Source organism: Parasteatoda tepidariorum, chromosome 5 (assembly GCF_043381705.1).
Source record: "Parasteatoda tepidariorum isolate YZ-2023 chromosome 5, CAS_Ptep_4.0, whole genome shotgun sequence".
NCBI lineage: Eukaryota > Metazoa > Arthropoda > Arachnida > Araneae > Theridiidae > Parasteatoda > Parasteatoda tepidariorum.
Genome location: NC_092208.1, coordinates 47,890,793 through 47,915,173, shown reverse-complemented (window position 1 = coordinate 47,915,173; position 24,381 = coordinate 47,890,793). Strand labels below are relative to the sequence as shown.

The 24,381-nt window shown below is 30.1% G+C and overlaps 2 protein-coding genes and 1 long non-coding RNA gene across 3 annotated transcripts; 2 read left to right on the top strand and 1 right to left on the bottom strand.

Annotated features, from left to right (window-relative positions):
- Positions 1 to 3,027: 3,027 nt before the first annotated feature.
- Positions 3,028 to 7,422, bottom strand: LOC122268808 (uncharacterized). The gene is made up of 2 exons (XR_006224695.2): positions 6,910 to 7,422; positions 3,028 to 4,574 (listed from the first exon to the last, which is right to left on the bottom strand). It is a non-coding gene; the product is annotated as an uncharacterized lncRNA (long non-coding RNA).
- A 487-nt stretch (positions 7,423 to 7,909) lies between these two features.
- Positions 7,910 to 11,979, top strand: LOC107446942 (8.6 kDa transglutaminase substrate-like). The gene is made up of 3 exons (XM_016061727.4): positions 7,910 to 8,163; positions 9,937 to 10,063; positions 11,770 to 11,979. Exons 1-3 carry the CDS (start codon positions 8,114 to 8,116, stop codon positions 11,899 to 11,901), a joined length of 309 nt encoding a protein of 102 aa, XP_015917213.2. The 5' UTR covers positions 7,910 to 8,113; the 3' UTR covers positions 11,902 to 11,979.
- A 1,823-nt stretch (positions 11,980 to 13,802) lies between these two features.
- LOC107446943 (8.6 kDa transglutaminase substrate) lies at positions 13,803 to 21,660 on the top strand. The gene is made up of 3 exons (XM_016061728.3): positions 13,803 to 13,961; positions 19,329 to 19,455; positions 21,452 to 21,660. The coding sequence occupies exons 1-3, from the start codon at positions 13,912 to 13,914 to the stop codon at positions 21,581 to 21,583; spliced, it is 309 nt and encodes a 102-aa protein (XP_015917214.1). The 5' UTR covers positions 13,803 to 13,911; the 3' UTR covers positions 21,584 to 21,660.
- The last annotated feature ends 2,721 nt before the right edge of the window (positions 21,661 to 24,381 follow it).

The following is a 24,381-nucleotide window of genomic DNA, read 5'->3' as shown; positions in this document are numbered from 1 at the left end:
AGGAACTTGACTTCGCGCGCGTAGCGTAAAATTTCATTCATATTTTTTTCGCTAATAATCGTTTGCTAATCTTTTTATTTTTATTTCTTTCACACTATAAAATACGATGTTTCTTTTTTAGTCATTTAATAATTTATTTGCAATTTAGTAAAGAATTTTGAATAAAAAACACTTTATTCAACAAATGTCTAGTTTTAAAAAAGCGTGCTTCTGATAGAATACACCAGATTGTGCTTATTTAATGTGATTATTTTTTATTTTTTTTATTTTGTTTTTCAATAACTGATACAATTTCAATAATATACATGCGTATGCATAGATTTGGAATTATATATTTATCAATTTCTTGAATATATATTTCATGAATATTAATAAAAATACGTAGTCAGCATTTTTAATGATCTTAAAACTTCTTTACATCTTAATCTTAACGCCTTAACCTTAAAATAAATTTGTGAATTACCTATCTGCGCGTGTTTCGCAGAATTATTTACCTTTTAATTGAATTTTAATGCAAAATCTTATTTTTTATTCTACCATATACACAGAAGAGCCATTATATTTTGACCACCCTCAATCTATAACAATGGGCTCAGGTTTTCATGGCTTCTCGCCCAGAACAATGTTTTCATGGGACACATTAGGACCCATAATCCTCATACAGAACAATCCCTGAAGTCTGTAAGCTACTTGGACATAGTTGCAGACCAGGTTCACCCATTCATGGCAACAGTTTTTTCTGCGGGGGATGGTGTTTACCAACAGGATAATGCACCGTGTCATACGGGTCGAATCATCATGGACTGGTTCGAGGAACATTCCAGTGACTTTCAAGTCATGTCTTGGCCCCCAAATTCACCCGACCTTAATTCAATAGAGCATTTGTGGTCCTACTTGAAAAACCAAATTCGTGCTGCCACACTACCCCCTCGCAATGTGAGGGAATAGCAGGACCAGTAGGTGAGCGCTTGGTACCAGATACCTCAGACTACCTATCAGCACCTTGTGGAATCAAAGCCACGGCGGGTGCTAGCAGTTTTGAGGGTTAAGGGTGGTCCTACATGTTATTAGCAGGGTGGTCATAATGCATAATGTAATGGCTCTTCGGTGTATATTATTTTCCAATAATATACTAATCAACAGTTTTAGCTCATTAATTTATGTTTTCCTTTAAAATAAATTACTTTTTAAATTATTGCTAAGTTCTTATTGAAAGAAAACTTAGAATTGTTGTCAGCTATCTGAGAATTAAATTTAAAATATTCTACTGATCACACACAATATCATTCGATGCAGAACAGCTGACTATTTACTAAGAATACTATTGTTTACGAAAAATGAAGATAAATTATTAATTTTCTTTTTTTTTTATTGTTTCTTATTTATTCGAGTAATGAAAAGTAAATGCGTATGTGTGAGCAGCAAAAAAATACAACAGATTGTTTTTTTTTTTAAATGAACAAAAAACTATGGACATACAATTTTATTTCGACATTGAAAGTTATTCTTGTGCGCTAACTTAAAGTTACCCTTTTGTTTTAAAAAGTTGAAAATATTTGCTTAAAAAGTTGTTTATATGATTTCTTAACATATAAACAACTTATAAGCTTAACATATAAGCACAGTTCTAAAAAATATTGCTATATCAGGAAAATGTTCCATTTGACTTTTTTCTACTTAAATAACTTATAATCATTGTTTTAACACACGTTTTGAATAAATTATGAATACAAATTTCTCCTAATATTTCGTAATAAAAAAAACAAGAATATTAATGATTCATTTATAATTGTTTCATTGAACCAGAGTAGTTAATTGTTTTCGTAATAATCGGCCTTACAACTATTTAACTTAGATTCTTTGGACTAGGCGTCACTTCATGCATGTCTTTCGAGATTGAAATTTCAAAGATAAAATGTAAAAATTACAAGAATACGTAAGCTGGTTTCAACTAAAAAAAAAAAAGGACAGAATCGTTGGCAAAAGAAGTTATCTCATGAAAAGAGTGTCAGAATTAAAAAAGTATTGTAAAAACTGTAACAATTGTTACTCTTGTTTAATTAAGGGTATTATAAACCTAATTTTCCTTTAATCATATTTTTTTTAAAAACTAACGAAAGGAGTGTGTTAATAACATCAACTCTTTTTACCGCAAATTAAGTTTACTTAATATCATTTGCAAATCTTATGAAGTGCAAATTCTTGACATGCTCCTTAAAATAAAGTTTTATTTTAATCGTAGTTGAAAGAGTATGGATACGTAGTTAAAGGAGGTATGTGACATCCGGAAAAAAAAGTCGTGTGATAGAGATAGTTTTAAGCAGAACGAATTAGTTCTTTTGGTTGAAATGCTGACAATATCATTACAGCATCTTGGTTTACAAGTGCCATGAAAGAAGGTTCTGAACTTAAAATATGAATTTTAATATATTTTCCTATTTGCATACCTCCTTGATCTCCGCACCGTTTTAATATTCTGTAAAGCATAAAATGAAATAATGCTGAATAAAAAAAGAGATTTCAAATGAAATATTTTATTTTCCTTAATGCAGGATATCTGATACATTTTAGATGTTCAAAGTCATGACTTTTTATGTCTACTTCCAAGNCATTGTTTTTTTAAAGAACTAGCGAAAGGAGTGTGTAAATAACATCAACTCTTTTTACTGCAAACTAAGTTTGCTTAATATTATTTGCAAATCTTATGAAGTGCAAATCCTTGACTTGCTCCTTAAAATAAAGTTTTATTTTAATCGTAGTTGAAGGAGTACGGATACGTAGTTAAAGGAGGTATGTGACATCCGGGAAAAAAAAGTCGTGTGATATAATTTTAAACAGAACGAATCTTTTGGTTGAAATGCTGACAATATCATTACAGCATCTTGGTTTACAAGTGCCATGAAAGAAGGTTCTGAACTTAAAATATGAATTTTAATATATTTTCCTACTTGCATACCCCCTTGATCTCCGCACCGTTTTAATATTCTGTAAAGCATAAAATGAAATAATGTTGAATAAAAAAAGAGATTTCAAATGAAATATTTTATTTTCCTTAATGCAGGGTATCTGATACATTTTAAATTTTCAAATTCATGACTTTTCATGTCTAATTCCAAGAACTTTTCATGACTTAGTGAAGTTACTATTTTCTCCGACAAAATCAGAATAATAAATTTAAAAAGCATTATAATTAAATGATAGGTATAACCAAAACTGTTATACTCTGCTTCTTCGTATTTATTGATTTTAAATTTAAAAAACAGAGTAAAGAAAGAGTTGAAGCAATAAAATAGCTGAAAAAAATAATAGCTGAGCAAATATTTTTTTTCCTGCAGAATTATATTCTAAAGATACTTTTCTTGTTCATCAGAAATGAAAGAAATACTCCTGATTTTTCTGTTCTCATTTCGGAATTTAAAAAAAGTTGCCAATGACTGACTTGCTTCAGCTTGAATTTTAAATTGATAAAATAAAAAGATGAATAATAATTATTCTGAAATCACATAAGTTTAAACGATACTTCGCTCTAGAAATGATGTTTTTTCTTTCATTTTTCGAAAGAATAGCATAATTTTTAAAGAACATGATAAAAACATTTTATATTTTAATAAAATATGACTCAGAGTGGGGATTTTGTAACAAATTCAGATATTTGGAACACCGTGAAATTGGGGAGGGTTCCCATTTTAAAAATAAAATCTTTCGGAGACCTAAATCCATGACTTTACATGATTTTTTTAAAAAGAATAGTTAAATTCATGACAAATTGTGTTCAATAACGAAATTCATGACTTTCAAGGTGCGAGCTGCTGTGCTGCAAGGTGCTGTTAATATTTTGTCATGAGGCCTTGGCGGCGGACGACTTCGGTCATACGATTTGGCAAGCTGTTGACAAGATTGGTAGCAAATGACGACCGTTCTTTAACTCCTCCCAAGCTTCCAGGACTTTGCCCCACAATCGATCACATGATGGAGTGCTGGTGAGAATTACCTTTTTTTTTTTTTTAAACTCAGACCATACATTTTTAATAGGATTCAAGTCCGCAGAATTACTTGCCCATGCCATGGTTTCAAATGCCTGCTGGTTTAACCAGTTTTTAACGATCTTGCTACAATGTATCCCAGAGTTATCTTGCTGGAAAACAAAGCAGCCATCGTTAAAATGATTATCCAAGACATCTGAAATCATAATATGCTCAAGTAAATCACGATAACGAGCTGCATTCAGACGACCGTCGATCCGATGAAGAGCTCCAAGTCCTGATGAGGAAAGGCAGCCCCACACAGGTATCGAAACACGGCCACTTCGGCGTATATTCTGGAAATATAAGGGGTCATTACGCATTGCAGCAGGTCGCCAAACCCTTACACAACCAGAATAATCCGATTGAATGCAGCTTTCGTCCGTGAAAAGGACTCTACCCCAATCATGTATGGTCGGTCCAATTTATGTGTGCATTGGCAAATGCTACTCGTCTTCTTTTTTGCTCATCAGTGAGAAAAGACTTCTTCTTAGCTATTCTACTTGATAGGCCTGCGTCATGAAGCCTGTTTCTCACTGCCTGAGATGTCACCTAAAATATGAAGAAAAACAAGCTTTTAAAAAATTTAAAATATAAATAAGATAGCTTATTCTATCAGCAATTATTATACCATATATTGTTTTATTTATTATACAATAAGCAGTTTTCGGTTTCCCTTAATGTTTAAAAAGGTTATATGCTTTGTTTAAGGTGTCCCAAAATGAGACTGACAAATTTAGAGGAGTTGTAAGAGACATGGAGAGGAGAATGAAAGTTTACCATCTTGCATACGTCTTAAATCAAGTTGAGAAGGTAAAAATTTCAAAAACCATTTAGGTTTCGGGGACACTCTGGAAAACAAAGCTATTACAAGCTTGCTGACTACTTAAGCATTTATTTTGCTAATAGTTACAAAGGTTACTCGAAGTGCGCTCTATGGTGTTATTGCACAGTCTACAATGACGTAAAAATGATTTCGGGTGCTCTTGAAGATAAGTTTAATATGACTAACATCAACTGATCTCTACTGCTTGCATCTTATAGATTCAGAATCTGCAAACGTTTACCCTCTTAACATGTTTTGCAACCTCCATGTTTTGTGGTAAGTTTTCATCTGGTTGATGACGCTTTACCCATTCCTGATTCATTCGTCGAATTTTTGCAATACTAAGTCTATCAGCGGTGTCAAATTTTTTTTCGGTAACCTTTTTTAAAGGAGATTAAAAAAACAAAAACAATCTGTTTTCGTTGCCCAGAAAGCAACTCGAAAAATTCTTTTGGTTGCTTAGCAACTAAAAGCACTATGTTTTCCCGTATTGTCATTCATTCAGTTTCTTTATGGTTGTTATAAGTTATTTCTCCTTCTATGGAGAGGTAATTTGGCATATCTTTAAATCTTCGCCAGATATATAAATCCTTATTGTGACCCAATTTACAACCCATTTTTTTTCTCGAAATTTTGTAAAAAAAAATATATATAAATGTTTATTCAGAGAAAGTACGTTTTTGTGTCTGATTTCGTATCTTAATTAATAGTTAGCACTAATTAATTAGCATATTTAAGGTCACCCCCAGAAACCATTAAGATTGACACTTAGTTCGTGAAAATCCGATCATTAGAACGAAAGTTATTCAGGGTGATATCTTTTTTTTTTGCGGACTGTACCTCAGCTGTTAATGTTTTTAATCAAATAAATAACATTTTATTCATATATTTATATAAATCAAAAAAATTTATGAAGGTCAACTTTATGAATTATGAATAAGTTCATGAATATTTACGCATTCTACTGAACGTATACAAATTAAGAGTAAAAAACAATTTATGTAAATAAAACTTATTTAAATAATTATTTATTTTGCATGTTTTTGCAATGCATTTTCAACTTATACGGCCTAATCGGAGAGAAGTTTATAAAATTTTATTTATGAAAAATATTTTTTTCAGCAGAAAATAAATATTGATATACATATTTAAATAAAATATATTTAATAAATAGTCTTTTTTTTAAATTCATGTAGGAATTATTAAAATTCTGATTAGGAATAGATTGATGAAACTATATAATATTTTATTATTTAATGTATGAAATAAAATACAGAAATCCTTGCTTACAGTTGTTCATCAAGTTAAACATACAGTATTAAATGGGAAAATAAAGTAGTTTTTTACCCCCAATAACATTTTTTCCCTGTACATAGGGAGAGAAACTTCCATATCTCATTTAAACTTAGCATACAAAAATATTGAAACATTCAAGCTAGTATATATTTTATACCTCTTCGAAAACAATATTAATATAAAACTTATTATTTCATTGGTAATGATGAAATAAAAACTCAAAATTTTTTACATCCAAATTAACATATCGGATATTATTGTTATTCAGAAAGATATCATCACACATCGCAATTAAATATGGATCAAATAAGGAATTGTGTACTATTCAAATGAAGGAAAAGTTTCGTGTGATAAACTTTAAATTACATAAAACTTGTTTAGATGTTGCTTTTAAAACCACAAATACTGGGAATTGTGATTAGAAATGTGGATTTAAAGAATTTTAAACCGTAACCGCTCTCAAATAAACATTAAAAAAATAATAATTTTACTATGTTCAACTAAGAGAAAAAAAATTTTTTTTTCATAGTAATAACCAGATTTGTTAATAGCGATAGGTTGAAATTTATATTTCATTAGGTACTTGAAATTAATTAGAAACATTATAAACAAGTGAGAAAAATATAAAAACTTCCGAAATATTTCTCAAAAGAATAAGTGACATTAGATAAAGAATTGATGTTAACTTTCAGAACTGGCAATGCATACAATTACTGTACTATTCTAAAGGGTAATATAATCAAAGGTAGTACAGAAAGTACTTACTGAGAACAGAATATCAGAACCGTGCATGTTTATAGGAACCACTAATTCCTGCAACATAGGAACAGATCACTTTGTTTATCAGGAATTTATTTTCTTCAAGATCTATTTGAAATTTACTTTTTATGGAATGCTGTTCTTTCCCTATTCTTGATCTCTACATGATTATCAGATTTTTCTTTTATGGTCACAGTTACTAAATGGCCTGCATCAACGATTTTCTCCGCTTCTTTAATAATACGAGATTCGATTCTGTTAATATCAACAAAGGATAGAATTTCTGCAAATCTTAATTTCAACTCCATTGTAGAACAAAACGGTAGAAATCTCCAAAACGGAACCAATCTCCAGAGCTACTACAGGACTGTTGTTCGTAGAAATCGTCTGCGTCTGATTAACATCGGCCCTCTAGTATTTTGTGATCGCGAATTGTTATTTCTTTTGATTTATTATTATTTATTTTACTTATTCATATTCCTTTTTTTTAATGTTATTTCTTTTATTTAGTAATTGATCAAGTTTTGTATTTTTTCCCATTTACGCATACATAAATTTAAATCTTAGCATTATTTTCTATTATCGTTTGAAGAACAATGGACTTACTCAAAACACCAAATTAATCTTAGAAAAGAAAAAGAAAAAAATGAAATTAAAATTTTTATCTCACGAAATGGTTGAAAAGTATCTAAAGAAAATAAAATGAAATACAAAATAAAACTGACGAAAATGAATTGAAATTAATATTTGAAAAGTAAAAAATTATTTTAAGAAGAGTTGGTAATTGATCGAATTTTGTATTTTTTCTCATTTATGCGTACAGAATTTCAAAGCTGAGTATTATTTTCTATTATCATTAAAAGAACAATAGAATTACTCAAAACACCAAATCAATCTTTAAAGAAAAAAAAAAGAAAAAAGAACATGAATTATTCTATTGCTTAGAGGTAAACCTAAACCTAACTTCTATTGTCTAATTCTTATCTCTCGTTAATGATTCAGTTTTGTTTTTTTACAATTATTATGAACAAACAAAATATTTTTTCCCTCTTCTCCGTGACAGTTATTAGCTGATAAACAATCAGAATGGGGGAAATGAGAAATTATGATAACGTAAAAGGGTACTTCCTGAGTGTTTTATAAAATATGTTAACTCTTTCGCAAAATTTCATTTTAAATATAAATTTGGTAAAAAAAAACTCATCTGAAAATGAAACCACTTTCTTTGTGCATAACTGCAGTCACAATATTAGGAGCAATGTAAGTATGAAAATTCTTTCTTTCATAACTGTGTAATAAATTATTAATTGAAATTTTAGACCATAATTATAAAAAAAAATAACGTCACAAGTGGTTTGATAAGTAGTACTATTAAATTTTCAAATTTTAACCCATTAATACCCGGTTTTATATTTTGCAGCAATTCAAATGGTAAAAATCAAGAAAAATTTTAAAACTTTGATAGAGAAGAATTGAAGAAGAATATTGCTTCTACTAATTCTCGCTTATAAAAATATATTTTTAAATTATGAGTTATATATCTAGATGCTGAATATGACTAACTTACTTCAATTTATTTGCTTTTCAATAAGTGGTAAATTACGGTTCTAGTCAGGAAGAACTTTAACACCACCAATAATATAATTAACGTGCGTTCATAAATCCTATATTTAATCTATATGCTGTGGTTATCAAAATTATATAAATTAAATTTTTAAGATCAAGAATTTAAATGAAAAGAATAAATTTTTTAAAGACTTAAAATCTAATAATAAAATTCTCCTGAATATATGAAAGAATTTGCATGCATGCAATATTCATCCTCTACATTACTGTCTTTATGTAAACCATAAATCACGAAAGTCTAGGCAGTTGAGAAACTTTTCTTAATCTTAAACCTAAATTTTAAAAGTTAAATATTTTTTCCTACTATGACAGATCAATAATTTGGAACTTGCACTTCAAGAAAAAGAAAACTACTATACCCACACATGCGACGTATGACATCAGCGCCGGCTGATCGTTTGTATGTAAAATGGCATGTTAAAGTTGAGCTAAGCTTCTCCGCATAAGTTAAAATGAAGTTAATTAAATATGAAGCTGTATCGTACATTGAATTTGTTGAAATATAATTCTTTCTAGTCTACGTCTTTTACTTACCTTAGATTTATTATTCGTTTGTGCATTTTATTGTAACCGTGATATATTCTCATTTGTGTATCTGTCAACTTCGATGCATAGTTAATTTGTTTATGCTCTACCTGGCTTCGTGCCTCTCTTTGTGTTGAATTAGAAATAAAAAGTGAATGAATTGAAATCTTTGTGAAAGAATATAGTATGTGTCACTTCACTTAAGAGAATTGATACTTGTCGGGCTTGACGTACTAGAAATAAAATGGACAGCAGAACAGTTTCTAACGTAAACATATGAAAAGTTTCAACAACCAATCAGGATCAAGATTAAGTGTGTTCACGAATAATTAAAATTACGATACACCTCGGTATAGGGACAATTATATTAATTTATCAAACAGGAAATTTCACAGAAATTTTTGCATATGATAGAACATCGCTTTTCAAGATATAATTGTGCTTTTTTCATGAGAAAGAAGCAATAAATAAGGTAATCATAGGAGTCGCCCTTTGAACGACCTTTGAGAAAATTTTTCTGAATGGGTGTATCATTTATGTATTAACGTATAAATATTAACTTTAAAAGCTTAACCCTAAAATATTTTAACAACCATAAGAATTCAATAATTGAAGCTTTTGCTTATCTATCAGATATATTGGTTGGATAATTATGCTTAAGTGTCGACAAAATCGTAAAAGTTTTCGGAAATTCTGTGGAAAGTGGTAAAATAATTATATATACTTAATACCTTAAGTATATTTAATTATATTACCACTTAGAGCAGTCTTAAACCAGCGGTATAAATTAATAGTTATGGATAATAAATTGTAGCCTTCAATCAAAAAAGCATATATCAAAGATAACAATTGGAAGATTTCAGACAATGTTTATTTTTTCAGGATTGTTAACACAGAGGCGCTCTCTCAGCCAGTTTGTGATGAATGTGATCCTCAGAGTTGTCCCGAAACATCCTGTGAATGTGGCACAGTTAAGGATGGTTGCAACTGCTGTGATTTATGTAGTTTGGTAAATAGTATTTATATGATTATGTTGGGTGTGTTTATAATTTGGAAGCATGAACTTTAAAAACTTCAACTTTTTAAACCATTTTGTTGCGATTCATTGGTAAACTCTACGAATGCAAGATAGACGAATAGACTTAAGTTCCCTTTACAACAAATTTGAAAGTATTATTCTACCTTTTAGATATGTGATATGTTTAAGCAAAAGTTTTTTTGAGTAATATATAAAAATAATAATGATACATCACGCACCGTTTTTGTAACAGAAATGGCGTCTCTAGTCTTGATATTTCTCGGACATCTCATTTCCTAATGCTTCTATATATGGCTCTCATTAAATAACGGCTATTTTACACTTTGACAAATATTTTTTTCAATACTAAATATTATTTTCTTAACAAAATTTTTATTTTTTTGGGGAATTCCTATTGGAAGTCCCGTCGGAATTTGATCAATAACTGATGTTACTTTGAAAGCAGATATCATACCATAAAAATATAAAGAGTAACAAAATACTTGCGTATATATTTCTTAATTTCTAAAGATTAATCAGAAACATTAAATTGCAAATTACATTTAGAATGAAATCAATTAAAGTTTTCAATTATTATTCCCAATTACAATATATTTTTACATTTGCGATTCTGTATTTTGCATTCAGATGCCTCAGGATCTCATTTAATTTCAGTCCACACAGTATAAATTTCTTCAACTGTCAAGTTTAGCTGCCCAGCTTCATTTTCTGCACATATATCTGCAGAAAAGAAAATTAGCTTTCATAATTTTCTTTTAGTCCAATTTAGAAAGGAAGGCAAATCATGCATAAACGTTCGATAATAAATGTAGCAAAGCCAAAAACAAGTCAACACTATTCTTGAATAAAATATTGATTACATGAATATAAAACTCGTCGGTACTTTAAAAACTCAAGAGAAGATCAACACATTATAATATTTTAATTGAAGTAATAATATTAACTTTTAAGTATTATTAATATTTTATGTAATAAAATATATAATAAGTATTAATATTTTGTTTCTTTACTAATTGAAAAGGTAAATGATTGAATAAAAAATATGAAAGACTTATTTGCAAGATTGATCGTAATAGAAAGCTCTGAGAATCGAAGAACAATGATAAATCGTTAAATGGCGTCATCTAACGATGCATCAACAATTAAATATTTCCATCTGTGATTGTCAGCTTCAAATAAATCGTGTGTGACCATCTAGTATCGGAAAATAGTATTATAGAGGTCGTAAATCCATAATGGATATTTTGTTCTGTTTTAATATATGGAAGTATTATTAGTTTGAATTATAAGTCCCGCAGTTGCATAAAGGGTAGATGCTCAAGTGAAAGCTAAATTTACAAATTTTTCAGTATCTTTGAGAAAACTTAACTTTTCCTTTTTTGAAGATCATACCCCGTATATTTTGAGAGTCACAAATTCAAATTTATCGAAAAAAGTATGTTTTTAAAGAAAACACGTTTTTTGTGTCCTATTTCGTAACCTATAAATTTTACTTACACTATCTAATTATAGCATAAGGTGTTGCCGGCGGACAATTAAACTGAGTTCTGTTACGTGATAATCTGATCATTACAAATCAAAAATTATACGTTCTTTTTCATTTTTGTACTGTTCCTTTCAAAGTTGTAACAAACGCCAATTTTCTTTTAAACTTAATAAGCTTTCCCTCTTTCCAGTGTGAAGGTGATTCTTGCAGAATATTTGCTGGCGATGCATGTGCTCAAGGCTTACACTGTGGACATCCCCCTGGTACAAGTTTTGCTGACAGATATAATAATCCAGGAACATGTGTTCTCAACGATTCTTAAACAGAATTTTTTATTCATTCACTTCTAAAGATTAATTGTTTATCTTTTGAAATAAAGAAGTAAATATTTCAGAGTAAATTTTATTTCATTTTTTTTTTAATTTTATAACCGTCCTTGAGCAGCCGATAAAAATTTTTGGGTTTACGACTAATATTGTTCAACTATGTAGCCTTGTAATTTTGAACCCAATCCAGAAGACAAGGGAATTCCTGGATCCAATATTAAAAGAAATTAGCTTTTGTGGAGGACTTTTTTTGATGAAACTAACCCACATTTGCCTTACATCACGAAAACCTCCCATAGTTAGCCAGACTGCAAGGGGACTCTAACCCATGATCCATCTACCACAAAGGATATTTTACGTCAGCAACAAGGGAACTCCTGGACCAAGTTTTGGGGGAAATTCGCCTACGTGGAGGACTTTTTTGATGGAATTAATCCGCATTTGCGTTACGTGGAGAAAACACGTAGATCTACCACGGTTAACCTGATGGCAATTGGACTCTAACCCATGATCCGTCTACCACTGAGGATATTTTAAGTCAGCACTGTGATCGGTGCAAGCCTGATGCGGAATTCATATCGATCAGCCATCACTGGGATTCGAACCCGGTTCACGTCATTGGATGACGTACGCTCTATCTCCTGAGCCATCACGACTCGTTCAGAATAAATTATAACCATCATTGAACAGTCGACCCAATTTTTGGGTTTATGACTACTAATGTTCATCTATGTAGCCTTGTAATTTCGAACCCAATCTAGGAGACAAGGAAACACCTGAATAAAGTGTTGGCAGAAATTTGCCTTCTTTGTGAGGAAACTAACCCGCATTTGCGTTACATGATGAGGAAGACCACGAAAACCTCCTACGGTTAACCTGACGTCAAGAGGACTCTAACTCGTGATCCGTCTACCAATGAGGATATTTCACGTCAGCACTGTGGTCGGTGTAGACTGGATGCGGAATTCGTATCGACCAGCTATTTCTGGGATTCGAACCCGGGTCACCCTAATGGAAGGCGAGAAGAATAAATTCTTCTGTCTTTATTTCCTATTACTCAAATTGTTAATTAAAAGGTCACTTCCCGAAAGATATGGCTAAATACGCCGAAAGTGAAATAAACATTAGAAGGATCCGATCAAAATTTTTCCAAACTAAACAATTGGGACCAAATGTTTCAGAATGAGGCTATTCCCCATATTTTGATGGAGTAAACCCTGGCACTCATTGTGCTGTCTGTCCACTGAGTTTGAATTGCTGATAGCGATGTTTTTCAAAAAGTAAATTTTGATAATTTGCTACTATACTTGAAGCAAAATTGCAAGGTTCTACTGAAGCAAATAAAGTGACTTCAGTGTTGGCTTAAAAATTACAAGGATACGAAAGTCAAAGGTTTTGTTTAAAGCTCATATGTATCTTGGTAAAATATCTGAAAAGACAAAGTAAAATGAAACTGAACTAAAATTAATTTTGGGAATTGAAATGAGCTGCAGATGGAGTAGGGCAGAAATAAGACGTGCAACCCGTTTTCTTCCCAGATGGTGATTTTTTTAATTAGAAAAATTGTTACTCGATCACACAAATTTTCTCTATTTGTTTTTTCTTTTCTTTTCTAATTTACACAAATAAAAATTCAAAGTTGAGTATTATTTTCTATTACCGTTAAAAGAACAATGAACTTATTCGAAAACACCAAATTCATCTTACAAAAAAAAGAACATGAATTATTCTATTGCTTAGAGCTAAAGTAAACTTCGATTTTCGTAATAATTTTTATCGCTCATTAATGATTCATTTTTGTTCTACCAAAAAAAATTTTGATTTTTTTTCCTCCCCTCCTAACGCCACGTGGAAGCTATTAGCTGATAAACAACCGGAACGTAGGAAGTGAGAAATTCTGATAACTTAAAGGCACTTCCTGAATACGTAATGAAATATGTTAACTCTTTTGTTAAATTACATTTTATATTAATTTAATATTAATTTCTTACAAAGCAAATCTCAAAATGAAACCTCCAACTTTGTACATCGTTGCAATCACAATATTGGTGACAATGTAAGTATAGAGTGAAAATCCCTTTTTTTTTAATAACTGAGTAATAAATTATTAGTATTAATTTATTATTAATTATTATTTTAGATCGTAATTATAAAAAAAAATTATCCTCACAATAGGTTTGATAATCATTACTGTTAAAATTTCAAATTTTAACCTAGTTTTATATATTGTAGTAATTAGAACAAAGCGGCAACAACCGGGAAAAAAATGTAAAAATTGATAGAAAAAATGAAGAAACGAATTCTTTTTGTGAATTCTCTTTTACCAAGATTTATTTGTAAATTAAAAGATATCTATCTAGATGTTAAATTTAACTAGATTATAATACTTAAAATTTAAAGTGAAATTTAAAGCTATATAATTTCTCACAGACTAAAACATTTGTATAACTGGTAATTTCAAAGAAAATCAAATCAATTAAGCAAAATCAAGCATGCATTCATAATTACTATATCTGATCTATTTATACGTCATGCTGCTCAAAGTTACCGAAATTAAATTTTAAAACAAAGAATTAAAATTAAATAAAAAAAAATCTTACCATTTTAGATCTAATAATAAAATCCCCAGCTAAATACGAAAAAATTTGTAAAGGCGCGTGTATATCACCGTGTAGTACAATGTCTTTATGAAAATCATAAATGCCTTTATAAAATTATAAGCCAATTATTTCGCTGCTGTTGAGATACTTTTCTTAATCTTAAAAGTTAAATCATAAATCAATTTACCTGTTATGACAGATCATTAATTCAAACATATGTATTTAAAATTCGTTAGTTAATCAAGCAAATACTGATGATTGCTGTAGAGCTTATATTTTAGGAAATTATTTATGCCTTGAATATTATTACGCTGCAACTTTAAAAAATCTTTTTCAACAACCGTACAAATTGACAGGTTCGAAAAACAGTGGTAGAATATTTACGTTACACTTTATTTGCCTAAACCATTTAGGCATGATATAATTTCTTTCAAATAACCAAAAATATTTTTACAAAAATATTTTTATACATTTAAAAAAATCTCATGCAATAAATTTAAACTCTACCTGCTAAGTTTTCATTTGTTTAGTTCTGCAATCATACTCGATAAATTTAAGTTAGAGATTTTAAATTTCAGGAGCATAAGCAGATTCATATTGCTATTCATTTCGAATAAAGATTATTAAATGCATGTCTAAAATCAATTCTTATATATTTATTATGCTAAAGCTAGCTAAAAATATTTCTAAAATATATGCTCCCAATTTATGTTAATAATTATTATACTAATTTGATGTTTTACTAAAACCTTGCTGTTTACCTTGCATTTACCTTAAATCCATAATAAAAAACATTATGCATAAACGTGAAAAACTAGTTTAAGCAAACGAACAAAAATATAAGAATAAAATTTAAAGCGAACTAGATTTTAATAAATGCGTTATTAAAAGAACATTGATGACGCTATTTTATTTTCTGCAGAAAACTTAACGTTTGACTTAATATTAATTTGAGAAATATGCTAGAACTGTTTTATGATTGATTTACATTTTGTGAACAAATTACTGAGAAACGATTTTGGGGGGAGGGGAGTTACGAAAAGACGTAACGGAAAGCGTTGTCAAGAAATCCAATCGTCTAGCTCAAAATTTCTCTTTACAATCTGTAGTTGTAAAGGTTTCTTTGCACACCTTCCGATTCGAACCAATCACAGTGCTGACATAAAATATCCTCAGTGGTATGCGGAAAATGGGTTAGAATACCCTGGCCGTCGGAATAACCATGGGAGGTTTTCGATGTTTTCCCCTCCTTATAACGCAAATGGTTAGTTCTATCAAAAAGTCTTCCACGAAAGCTAGTTTGTACCAATGCTTGATCCAGATGTTCTATTGTCTTCAGGATTGGAATTAAAAAGCCGTAAAATTATGAAATATACTTCTCCTGGCACTTGAATGCAAAGAAATAATTCTCAACTGCATAAAGTTTGCAAAAAAAACTGCTCTCTATAAGGTATTAATTAGGGTTGCTAAATGAATAAATTAATTATTAAAGAAAAGCTATTCTAAACATTTTAAATTTTTCCCCGGAGTATTTCTTGAGAATTACCTATATTTTCCTTTAAAATTATTCTTTGGTTAAGATATGGATCTTTTCTTGGTTGTTTTATGCAGTTTAAATACTACCCCAGACATTTTGATAATCCCATGTACAGTGAAGGAAAAAAAATCACTCTTAAATAAATTTTGTTTGAGTGATCAGATTTTCACGTATTGTGTGCTAAACTAAATGATTCCCGTAGGTTTGACCTCAAAAAATTGAACCATTAACTTAATGTTAAAATTACGAAATCCCTTTCCAAAAGTGTATTTTTTCGTGGAGGATTTAGATTTTTGATAATCAAAGTTTGGGGATATCATTAAGTTAATAGCTGAATAATATAGTCATAGCTTGAAAAATACAGTCATACTTTAGCCAGGAGAGCGGTTGAAATTTGAGCCCCGTATTTTACGTATTTCGCTAATAGATAAGAACTATGAATTAAAAAATTTCCTCACACATTTATAAAATTTGTTTATTCACACAATGATAATTTCTGATAAAATATTATTTATTTTATTCTAATTTATAATTTTTTAAATTTTTAATTAATAGTTGAAAACCTTTGAACTGTACAGTAATCTATTTTTTTGCGTCATCTAAAATTGTGGGGTCGTTCATATATTGCGTAAGCATAGTTTTGGTTATTTTGGACTCTCCTCCCTTTGTTTTCACCCCAAGAAAGTTACAACACACCACACCTTGCTTTTGCTTTAACTTTGGCAATAGTTATCTAATTTTAGGATAAATTCAAATAAAAAGTTTCTGTTTAACAAAGTTTATAATGAGTATAAAGTAACCGTTTTTGTTTAATAATGTTTCCGTTTCAATTCATTTTATAACATTTAGAGTGGAATTTTCTTTAGAAAACTTTTGCCTTCCTTTTGTGTCCAAAACTCCTGACGTCTGAAACCCTTCGAATAAATTTTTTCAATTTTTTTCTTTCCCTGAATTAAATTTTTATTGCACATTTGTTTTTTTTTTCGTAGCGTTTTTATTTAGCATCTTAAGATAATTTTGAAAATAAGGGGTTTGTCTCACGTGAGCATTGCTCATACCCTTCCTTCCCCCTTCTCAGCAAAAATAAGCAAATCACAAAACCTCCCACTGTTAGCTGCCTACGTAATATTAGAATATGCAATTTTAAATGAGTAAAAATAACATTTGAATGAAACTGGAATCGAACTCGAAGCAAAAAGCATGTCACATCTCTGTAGTAGGTAGTATCATTAGTAAGTAGTATCATAGTATCATTCTTCTTTTTTTAAGGTATGTTGTTTCTAGTGAATGTGTAACGTTCATTTAGTTTTAATTGCATGTTATAACGAAAATTTCAAGTAAATATTGTGCAGTTCTCAATGATATCATGATAGTTCGTCTTCTAAACTAAATTGTAACTCACTCAAAGTAACTGTGTTGAATCTGTTAGAAAAGAGAAAAATAAAGAAAAAAATATTTAAAATATCTTTAAAAAAATATTATTAATCCCTAAGAATTGAACACATGTTTATTAACAAAAATTTGTCGAATTAAAGAATATATTTACGCCATATTTNTTTAAGAGGTACAGTTTTTAGAGTGTAACGATAAAGATTCGATCAATAATAATATTGAATACTACGATTAATTTTTAGTATGAAATATTGTGAGTATTATTGGCAATGATAATTATATGAAATGCGATAAAATCACATTCATTATTGATAAGTACCGAATACTGTAATTTCACGAACATTATCAAGCCCGATACTTTTATCTATTATTTTTTTTACAACCGACGTTAAACAGCCGACTCAATACTAAGTTTACTATTAACAATATTCAACTTAGAGACACCGTAGTTTTGAATCCAGCTCAGAAAACAAGCGAACTCTTGGATCATTCATTAGGACAAACTAGACCTCGTGGAGAACTTTTTGATGTAAGCTACCCGCATTTACATAACACGGAGGAGAAAACCACGAGAACCTTTCATTGTTAGCTCGACGTCAATGGGATTCTAACTCATGACCTGTCTACCATTGAGGGTATTTTGCGTCAACACTGTAAGCGATACGAGGCAGGATCAGAATTCGTATCAAGCAGCCACCGTTGGAATTCGAACCACTGGCACCTAATTGGGAGGTGGATGATCTACTGGGTCATCGCTGTTCTGACCCCGATACTTTTTATTTTATTTTTATAACCGTCGTTGAACAGCCGACCCAAATTAATGGGTTTACGACTACTAATGTTCAACTCCGTAGCCTTGTAATTTTGAACCAATCCAGAAGACAAGGAAATTCCTGGATCAGTACCCCCAGAGGTATTGATTTGTTATGGGAACATGGAGGACTTTGAGACTCGACAGATTTAACGTGCATCAGTCATCATTTACTACACGGGGAGTCTTCGGCGGGCGAGGATCGAACCCTCGACCTCTTGGACTTGGGCCCAGCGCCCTACCGACCAGGCTATCCCGGCCTGACCCCGATACTTATTGAATACAGTATTATCATGACTGTTGATGATTTTGCTTGCTTGATAAATATCGATATATCCCGATAGTAAATTTTTCAAATCGCCTAGATTTAAAAATGTAAGGAAACAAACTATGAAAAAAAAGAAAGAAAGAAAAAGAAGGTTGCATCCGTTATGTGATTTCTGTATTAACTCCATAAAATAATCAGAAACTGCAGCAAATATTTGATTGCGTTTAATGAAAATTTATTTCGCGCGTTTATTTTTGACGTTTTAAGTGATCACTGGAATAATTATAACACCATAAATTACTATACACCTCATTATGAACGCCAATAATTAAATCATAACACCATTAAATTACGACACACCTCATTGTGGGCATAATTGTCTTAATTACGTATAATTTTGCTATTTTTTACGTATCATTTTTAGGATGGGATGTTCAAGATGTAAGCATTCTTTTTTCAAGAGAAGAAAGCAATAAATGAGATGAACATAGGAGCAAACTTGCACGGTCGTATAAAGAGAACTTTTTCTTAATGCCCGTAACATTGATGTTTTAGCGTCTAAATCTTAACTTTAAAAGCTAAATCTTAAATTATTTTATGAATCATGACAAATCAATAACTGAATCCTGTGCATATCAGATATATTCGTTAGGCAACTATGTTGAAGTTTCAGTAAATTCTTAATACCTTAAGTATATATAATTATATTAGTACTTCGAAAAAACTTTCCTAACCGCCGTATAAGTTTACTGCTATGAATAATAAGTTGTAGTCACATCAAAGATAAAAATAGAAGATTTTACTCATATTCTTAGGATTGTCAACATAAAGGCGTTCTCTCCGCCAGTTTGTGATGATTGTGATCCTGAGAGTTGTCCCGAAACATCCTGTGAATGTGGCACTACCAAGGATGGTTGCAACTGCTGTGATTCCTGTAGTTTGGTAAATAGTATTTAAATGGTTATGTTAAGGGGAGACGCTTCAAAGTGAAAACTTCAACTTTTTAATCCATTTTGTAGTGGTTCAGTGGAAAGCTCGACGAACGCAAGACAGGCAAACAGTATTTATTCACTGTATAACGTTTTTTCCACTTTTTCGATGATAAAATGTGATTAAATCAAAAGGTGCTTGATTAAGTATAATGATCCATCCCTTAAGCCGTGATGACTCAGGGGATAGAGCGTTCGCCTTCTAATGAGGCGAACCGAGTTCGAATCCCAGTCGATACGAATTCCGCATCCGGCTTGCACCGACCAAAGTGCTGACACAAAATGACTTCAGTGGTAGATGGATCATGGGTTAGAGTCCCCTTGCCATCAGGCTAACCGTGGAAACGCAAATGCGGGTTAGCTCCATCAGAAAGTTCTCCACGAAGGCAAATTTCTCCCACTACTCGATCCAGAAGTCCCCTTGTCTTCTGGATTGGGTTCAAAATTACAAGGCTGCGGAGTTGAACATTAGTAGTCGTAAACCCATAAAAGTGGATCGGCTGTTCAACGACGGATATAAAATGATTCATCCCGTATCATTTTTATAAGGGAAAAGTCGTCTCTAACTTCAAGTGAATTCCCAGATGTCTCGTTTCGTTATGCACCTGAAGCCTCGAAAGTTCAGGAAGGTAGATGAAGCTTTTAATACCAAAAAAGTCGCCAAGATCACCGAGATGGTCGCCAAATTGGAGATCATCACACTGTTCTTTCCTTTTGCCTGTAGGTTGTTATTGTGAGATCTTCAAATGCGTAAAATCACTAAATTAAACCACAATAGATTTCTCTGGAAAAATTGTGCGTGGTAAACAAATAATAATGAGAGATTCGTTATTTTTATCGAAAAATATACAATAGATACATATTTTAATCTAAAAGACAATTTTCATGCTCTCCATTAAAATCGTAAAATAAAAATGTATTTTCCAATGTACCTTAATTATTGATATCTTGTGGTTGCAAAGGGTAGAAAAAATAAATTTCATTATTTTTATTATGCATAGTTGCATCAATCACTTAAATTTTTCTTCATGGAATCCACTCTAAAAGAATTTCAAGACAGAACTTACATTTTGACTAAGTAACGCGATCCAGCGTTGCTCAACAGAATTTTCAGAAATTTATTTCCCCATAACAGCAAAAAACATCTGTTCATCAGAATGGCCCATACATTATATCAATGACTTGTTTTTTCTAAAAATTTTTGTTTCTTCATTTTTTTAGTTTATTTTTCACAGCAAACAAAACAAAAGCTACCTTGTATCTTTTCTTACACCATTTGCTAAATAATAAACCACTAATTTTTTATTGAAGCTATTCATATCTCTACTTATTTTTCCCTTCATCAGCATCAATTTTTAGCTCTATAAATTTTTTTCCTTCAATAATCACAACTTGAGCATTTTATTTCGACTTTCTCAGCATTTCTAAACATCAGGGGAAAAAAAACTCAATCAGATTCAGATTAAACTTGAGAAAATGTTGAAGTTCCGTCATTCATTATTATTTTGCTGTAATTACGAAAATTAATGTTTTGATTAAAAAGCAATAATTTTTTAAAACTGTTTTTACCCAAAAATATCTAATTTTTTTTAAGGAAAAAAGAATTTTTTTTAACGAATTCAAAAAACAAATTGGAGAGTGGGTGTAAATACCTTTCCGGAAATACTTTTTTAAAGCTCAAGTGAAAGCTAAATGTAAACATTTTTCAGTACCCTTGAGAAAAACTTAAGTACCATCTTTTGATATTTCCGAGATCACAAATTCAAATCCATCTAAAAAAAAACATGTTTTTTTTTTTTAGAGAAAGCACATTTAAAGTAAGGTTCATTAAATCAAAAGTTATTTATTTTTTAATCTTTTGCAATGTACATTTAAGCATGTGTATTGTACACTGATAATTACTTATGGTTCCAATTTTATACTTAATAAGCTGTTTTTCCTCCCTAAAGTGTGAAGGTGATTCTTGCAGAATATACGCTGGAGATGTATGTGCTAATGGCTTACACTGCGGACACCCCCCTGGTACAGATTTTGCTGACAGATACAATAACCCAGGAACATGTGTTCCTAACGTTTCTTAAAAGGTTTTTTTATTCATTTAAATACTTTAAAAGATTATCTGTTTATCACCTGAATAAAAGAAGTAAATTTGGCATGATTTTCTGCTATCATAATTTCTTATTACAGAAATTGTTAATTAAAGGCTTTCTTCCCAAGAGATATGGCTTCTGCATACTTATAAGCATGCAGAAAGTGAAATTAACATTAAAGGGACATACTTTTTGCACCACTTGAATAAAATATCGAGACCAAATTGTGGCTACTTCCCATATTTGTTGAAGGAATATCTAGTAGATTTATTTAGAAAAAGTACATTTTTGTGTCTGTTTTTGAAACTTAATATTAACAATACAAGTCACTCTTTTTAATTTGTCACTTAATTTGAGAATATTCGATCATAAGGAAAAAAGTAATTTAATGTGATGTCTTTTTTATTTTGCGCACTGCACCTTATCTTTCAGGTTCAAAGAATTTTTCAAAATACTTTTAAGAAATGAATTTAGACACGTCAAGGAATAAAAGAAAAATTGCGAATAAAAAAAGTTGCTGCATAAAAAAAGGGGGAGCTTTCCACCATTCCAACCTCAAAAAACTTTTTTAGTTTTATCAAAAATTAATAATGAAAGTTAAAACTTAATTAAATATTAAAAAATATTTTAACAACCTCCTTGTTTAGAATACAACTTGTTATTATTATTAAAAGTACTCTTTTTATTAAAATTAAATTCATCATTTTCATTTTAGAGTTTATTTGAGAGAAGTACAGAGCTAAAAAAATATATATATATGAATTACTTTCGTTCTAATGATCGGATTTTCACGTACTGAGTGTCAATCCTAATAGTTTTTGGAGGTGACCTCAAACAAATGTGCTAATTATTTAGCATCAACTATTAATTAAGTTACGAAATCGGACACGAAAACGTACTTTCTCAGAATATATATATTTACATATTTGGATTTTTGACCTTCAAAATATAGAGGGTTGACGCAATCTGGGAAATATGGTCCTCATAGTTTGGTCAGGACAGCTGTCCAAAGTTCGTTTCCCTTAATGTTAATCTCCCTTTCTACGTTTTCAAAACTAGTTAAACAATTTAAAAAAAAAATTGCACCCACTCATAAAAAACGTTTACTCAAAGATAATTTCATGCAAAAATAATTTTTAAAAATTATTAATTAATTTAATTGTGGATGAAAAAAATTTGAATTATGAGGTATGATATTTTTATACTGAAAAATCAAAAGTTCCAACTGTTTTTATCTAGTGGAAGCCGAGAAAAATTTATTATTTAAAAAAATAATTTGGCGTCAAGGAAGAAATATTTTATTGGGGCGATTAATATTTAAATGTGGTTAACCTTCCAGGAACTTGACTTAAGCACGAGTAGCGTAAAATTTCATTCATATTTTTTTTCCGCTAATAATCAATTGCTAATCATTTCTTTTTAATTATAAAATGAGATGCTTTTTTTCTCTCCAGTCGTCTAAAAATTTATTCGTAATTTACTAAAGAAATTTGAATAAAATATTTCATTGAATAAAAACATTTTATTTAACAAATGTCAAGGTTTATAAAAGTTTCGAATAGATTGTGATAATACATCAGCTTTTTTTAATTTTATATTTTAGTTCGTTTTTTCAATAATTAATACAATTTTTCAAAAATATACGTGCGTATACATAGATTTGGAATAATATATTTATCAATTTCTTCAATTTATGTTTTATAACTATTAATACGAATACGTAGTCAACATTTTTAAGCATCTTAAAATTTCTCAACATCTTATATATTGTCTTAAAATAAATTGTAATAATAAATCTTAAAATAAATTTTTTAATTACCTGCCCACGCGTGTTCTGCAGAACTATTTTACCAACTATTTAATTTAGTTTTAACACTTCTCAAAATCTTACTTACGCAACCACGTATATTATTTTTTCATTAATATACTAATAATTTTCTTCAGTTCTTTAATTTAGGTTTTCTTTTGAAGTAAAATTCGTTTTTAAATTATTGTCAAGCTTTTATTAAAAGAAAACTTAGAATTATTGCTACCAATCTAAGAATTAAATCTTGTAAATAAATTAAAAACATTCTGCTGTATAAAATTATTGGATGCTAAGCAGCTGACTATTTACTAAGCATACCAGTTTTTCGAAATATTAAGATAAATTATTGACTTTTTCCATTGTTTCTTATTTATTCGAGTAATGAAATGTAAATGCGTTTATGTGCACAGCAACTTGTTTTGCTATCTAATGAACAACAAATTATGGACATACAACTTTATTTTGACGAACAAACTTATCCCCATTACCCTTTTATAAAGGTAAATGTTGAAAAAATTTGCTCTATCAGGAAAATGCTCGATATGCCTTATTTTGTTAAACAGCAAATACTAAAAATAGAAAATTGTAAAAAAATTCCAAAACTATGCTATTTTCAGAATTATCAACTTAAGAATTTCCTTAATACTAAAATAAGATAGATTAAGAGATTTTTGGATAAATTATCTTATATCTGTCATTAATATGTTCAGCAAATAATTTTAATATTCCTTTTTCAGAAATTATAAATCGTCCTTTTATTTCGCCGTAAAAAGACAAGAATGTTAAAGTTCAATTGAAACATGACACCGATTGAGTTAACCCCAGAATTGAAACCTGTTTGGACGTAACATTAAATTGCTTGAAACCGCTATAAACAATTAAATTAATTCTTTTATTTTGTTAAGAGCAGGAAATCTGAAGAAAAGTAGTGAAAAGCCCTGCTTACCTTCATGCTTACTATTCATCCATTTAATCATTTGAG